Source organism: Garra rufa, chromosome 6 (genome assembly GCF_049309525.1).
Source record: "Garra rufa chromosome 6, GarRuf1.0, whole genome shotgun sequence".
NCBI lineage: Eukaryota > Metazoa > Chordata > Actinopteri > Cypriniformes > Cyprinidae > Garra > Garra rufa.
The window spans coordinates 54,059,905-54,065,634 of NC_133366.1; the positions used below are offsets into that span (position 1 = coordinate 54,059,905).

At 34.6% G+C, this 5,730-nt stretch overlaps 1 protein-coding gene across 1 annotated transcript; it reads left to right on the top strand.

Moving 5' to 3' along the window:
• Positions 1–1,417: 1,417 nt before the first annotated feature.
• LOC141336037 (uncharacterized) lies at positions 1,418–3,738 on the top strand. Its single transcript, XM_073841547.1, has 6 exons — positions 1,418–1,783; positions 1,874–1,915; positions 2,483–2,521; positions 2,610–2,732; positions 3,057–3,087; positions 3,173–3,738. Exons 1-6 carry the CDS (start codon positions 1,435–1,437, stop codon positions 3,204–3,206), a joined length of 618 nt encoding a protein of 205 aa, XP_073697648.1. The 5' UTR covers positions 1,418–1,434; the 3' UTR covers positions 3,207–3,738.
• Positions 3,739–5,730: the final 1,992 nt, after the last annotated feature.

Consider the following 5,730-nt stretch of genomic DNA (forward strand, 5'->3'; position numbering starts at 1 on the left):
TGATAAAGATTCTCGATGAAGATGAAGATTTTGCGAAACAAGAATTCACAGTGTCTGAGGATCGTACGGGGAGATTTGTGTTTGACAAGACATTGCAGACTGTGAAACTCTACGTTTTGGATTATGAAGATATATGTATTCCTGAATGTAGCTATCTGCTTTTAACGGCCGTAGACTGGACGTACTTCTACAATCAAATTTGGACAAAAATTAAATTTGGTGGTAAAATCAGGTACGTTTATCAGTGGGATTCTGTCACGGCGGGTATGAGATACCTTGCCTCAACGAGACCAGAATACGTCCGCCTATCTGCCTGTTGGAACAAAACGCATCATGATCAAAATCATCTCATAAGGGTAAACAAACAGCGGGAGGAATCTGAAAGAAAATTGCATCACGATCAAAATCATCTCATAAGGGTAAAGAAACATCTGGAGGAATATAAAAGAAAAGTTTTGTCTCAAAGAGGCGAGTCTGACTCCGTGGAGGACTCCGAGGATGAGTCTGATGATGACTCTGAGGAGGACTTTGATGATGACTCTGAGTATGAGCATGATGACGCCTGGCCTATTCCTGAGGACAACCCTTTCGGATGCTGCACAACAAATCTATATTTAGACGCGAGCGACGAACCTGTGTTAAAAACTGTTTTCTCAACCATTGACAAGCTGTTTCAGTCAAGTTAGACCAATTTCACAGTCAGTGTTTTATTGTGGGCATCAATATGTTTTGGATGTATAGCAGCACAACAAAATTGTAAAGCGTTGAGTCTTTTCCTCTGTTTCTTGCTATATGTTTAATTGTTTTAATAAACATTTATTGGATTCAGTTTCCCCTTTGCCTCTTTTTATTCAAATTTTATCATATGTTTAAAAGGTTTAAACATATTTTAAGACACAATATTGTTGATGTCTAGTGTTGCATGTATTATTTATAACGATTGTAAATTTATTTGAAACATTTTATTATGGAATTGGCTCTAAAATCTTTAACAACCTATCATTATCTGTGGTATAATAGTTACCACTTGGTTCGTGGATCTTATTTTTTTGAGTCTATAATCTTTAATCAAAATATTATAACTAGCTTGAGCGAAACTTATCTTGGGTGCCTGACTGATTTTCAAGCCTTCCGGCCACAACCCTCTTAGACCTTACAACAAGCTTGAGGGGTGGACCCTATTAGTAAAACCAACAACTGAGGTCGTCATCAACTCTGCAGTAACTGAGTTCACCCGACACTGTGAACATAACCAGGTTTGGACGACGGAGCTACTGCAACGTCTTGTTGATTAAAAACAACAACAACAAACCTGTTTTACTGAACCACGGCTCTGCTGCAATTTTACTGCTAATAACACTTTTGGGAGTAAACGGTCAAATCCTAAATTCTAGGAAACGGCTACGTCTTGGAGAAAACTGAATTCTGAAAAGAATGTCTGAAACTACGTCGAATCTGATGGAGAACAACTGTAGGTCTGGCGCTGCTGCGGATGATCAATCGGAGTGCAGCTGTGCCGCAGAAAAAATGTGCGGTGTAAAAGTCATCATAGACTCTATGTTTAAACCATATTACAAAGGACAAATGATCAAACCGATGAACACGGTCATCGTCGATGAGCGCTATCCGAATCATGATTGTACGGGGGATACTAAGCGTAAAACAAACCTTAAGAACGAAATGAAGATTGTAAGAAGCCTGAAAAAGGAAACACGGCCTGATGTGACAGACGTCTGTGTTAACAGCAAAGAGACAATCAGCGTGACCACTAGGGAGATTCTGGGTATGATGATGACTGCATGTAGAGATGAGATTGTTGTAGTGCATGTATTGAGTGTCCTTAGTAATAATCTTTGTTTCCCTAATGTTTCAGATCAGAAGCCTGATAGAGACTCTAAACCGATGCCGATACAAGGTTATAGCACTTCTTTTTCTTTTTTTCTTTTTTATTCTATGTGTCGAAAATTTCTAGATTTGCTGAAAGAAGATGATGTAAATGAATTTTCTCCCGACCAAAAATGGATCACCACATACTACAGTCAAGTTGGTTTGCAAAAGTGCGTTTTTGGACCGTAATGGGTGCATAATGCCTACTGCATACCTTCATAAAAATTAAAGTCCGTTTATAAAGTGAACCTAGGGGTATATATATGAAACATTTCATTTAGGCTAAAACATACAAACGTCATACAGCCTAGTGTGAAATCTGTGTACATTAACAGTGATTTGTTACAGATATAATATGATCTAAAGAAGAAGTATGGATTTTTAGTCCTGAGTTTTAGCTGGATGCCCACAAGTGTCTTTAGATAGGCCCTAGTTCAACTTTAGTGACAGGTAACCGAACTGCCTTGCATAGTAAAGACCTGTGCTATGAATAGGACTACTTTTAAAATACATATCTCAGTAAGGCGGATTGCAATACAGTCCATAGCCTGATTTTTGCCATTCAAAATAACACTTTTTTTTTTTAATTCAACAGAGACTTCAAGACAAGGACCATCATGCATCCGTGTAAAACGTTAGTGTGATTTAAATATTAATAACGAATAATCATTATCAGATGTACAATTAACTAGTATATTAATTGACCTGTTTTCTGTAAAAAGGCAAGAGCTCCACGTCTAATGGCGGTATGATATATGCCCCTGTCATAACTGGATCAAGTCTAGGCTCCGTTACAATGACTATGACTTCTGCAACCTCTGGCAAATCAAATGTGATGGTATATTGTAAGTGTAATACATGTACATCTTCTACACCAAACAAACAAACAAGCGAATAAATGTTGGTATATGAAACAATTAAAAATGGTAATTAGATGGAGTTGCTTAACCATTAGATAATGTTGATCGTGTACATCTGGAGTCTAAAGTAAAGCCCCAAAGTAAATTTTATATAAGTTGTTTTATTTATTTATAGGATGGATTTTTATGATGGCCTCATATTTTGGACACATCCGCATAACCGCTGAAGGCATACTGTACACTGAATAAGATAGCATGTTGTAGCGCATGGATTGTCCTTAACAGTCTTTGTTTCCCCTGATGTTTCAGATCAGAAACCTGATAAAGACTGTGAACAGAGGTCAGTACAAGGTTGAAGTAATTTTTTTCTTTCTATTCTATATTTTATTTTTTTTCCAATATCCTTTTTCTTTTCGTATTCTCAGGTTATCAGATCTTCCTAAAAGGAAAAAACAGTAAGCTAGATCAAAAGTGAAGAACATTATTGATGATCTTGACCTACCCACTGAATCAGTTGCAAATGTAAGAGCGATGACACCAAATCAAGAGAAGTTGCGGATACTGCTTGACTGTATGCGTTATGAGGCCTTTCTTACATGATGTGTAACTGGTTTTATTGAATTTAGGTTGTTGCTTATGGTTTGTATGTGGGGAATAGCAAGGACGATAAGGTTGACTCTATTACTCTACTCTAAATTGACTATAAACAGTTGAAACAAGCTCAGCTGATACAATTAGAAAAAGCTATATATATATATATATATATATATATATATATATATATAAAAAAAATATGTTGAAGGATTAACATATCTCACCCGGTTCCCCTGCGTTGGAACATCAGAGTAAAATTTTAAATGTTAAGAAGTAGGAATACTCTGACTTTGATGAAAACATCACTTTCCTAAACAACATTGTGTCTAACTTACACGGTAGCATGATTGCCATTTTATCATGTACAGTATTGTCCACAAATTTATCAGACTGATAAAGTACCAGGTGTAAAAATTTGAATGTAAGTATATGTGTTAAATAATTGAATAAACAAATTAAAACAGTGTATAATGGTGTTGTGTTTCGCGATTACAGTCAAGCGTTCATGAGACGGTCTGTGGAGATTTCTCCTTACAATGGGAGTCTGGTATGTGTCAGAATGACTTTTTCAGAGCAACTGTATATTCTCAGGAGACCCCCAGAAAACACTCCTCACATGTGATGTGTCATTCACGCAAAAAGTCAGTGGGTATTCGAAGAGTGCATGTCTACGTAACATGAGATGTCTTTGGTGGTGTCTTTTCTCATATGTAGTAACATCCTTATGGCCCACAAGTTGTTGTTGACACACGCAATTTGAAACAAACCTGTGATCATTATGGGTAAAGCTCTCAATTCGAAGACGTGACCATCAACATATGCTGACTGTCTACATATATTTTAGAGTAGATGAAGAATACTGTATTTTCAGTGAAGGCTAATTATCCCCGATATTTATTATGCTGTTAAAGATCATTCAGAAAAGTATGAGTACAGCAATAATGATATTCAGATATTGGGCTCAAGATTTATATTTCTATACTTTTTATTTATATAGCCTTTAAAACAGCAACATATTTTTGTAATAAAATAACCATCACATTTTCTAAAAGATACAACTCAAAAAGGAGTGTGTGTGAGGGGGATATACATTGATGATTATGATTAAAATAAGAAACTTTAGCAATCTAAAGCGAATGGTGTGAAATAAATCTAATACAAATTATTCTTTAGTTGAAATTTAAGTTTGTCTGTAGGGAAACTCCTTTTCAAGGAGAACATCTGGTTTACTCATCACCATCACGAATCAGTCTGTTTGAAGGGTCTGGAGCATCAGTTTCACATTGGAGTTTATCCCTGGGAGGACCATAGAGTTTTATTTATATTCCAACTGAAACATTTTTGAAAATATTTCATTCACAGAATGGATTTCAATGTTCGAAGAACATAATGTAAGCCATTTTTATGATTTTTATAAATTTTATAAAAGACTTGGAGATGTTTTTTGTTATCTTTAAAAGAAGTGCATGATGTGTTTTATAAGTTCAAAAACCTAAATGTTGAATTCTTGTTTAAGATGTTTAAGATGTACGGTGAATGATTTCTTTAGCTGTAGTAACATGTTTGTTTTATATTTATGATCACCTGAAAGTATTGTAAATGTTAATTTTAATAAACATGGAGATCGTCTTTAAAAAGTGCAAGATGTGTTTTATAAGTTCAATAAACTTAAATGTTGAATACTTGTTTGAGATGTACAATGGTTTATTTGTTTAGCTTTAGTAACATGTTTGTTACTTTGATGTTTTATAACTTCAATAAACTTAAAAAATATAAAATGAACGTTGTATAATGATTTGTTTTGCTGAAGTGACATGTTTGTTACTATGTTTTATATACATGACCGTCTAAAAGTATTGTAAATGTTTATTTTTATAAACATGGAAATGTTTAATATCATCTTTAAAATAAGTGGGTTATGTGTTCAATAAACTTAAATGTTGAATACATGTTTAAGATGTACGATGAATGATTTGTTTCGATGTAGTGACATGTTTGTTACTTTGATGCCTTAATAATAATATATATATATATTACCATCTTTTTTAACCCTCATGGTGTCTGAGGGGGTTTGCAGCCGCTGCTGATGTTTTGTCCTGCCCTGACATTTGTGTGTTTCCAGTACCTTAAAACGTATTTATGGTTATGATTATAATGTATTCCGCACAAATTGCGCTACAATAATACGCACGCAAGCGTGATCGTACATGTTTGCGTATTGAGAAAACAAAATACTTGTTTAAAATTTTAGTGACAATATTGTTTTACATGTTTTTAATTTGTCTTTTGCTTGTGTTTTGTGTTTGAGTTTGTGTCGTGTTTGCTTTTTAGTTTTTAGTTTGCATGTTTGTTTGTGTTTTGTGTTTGCTTTTTGTGTTTTATTTTTCAT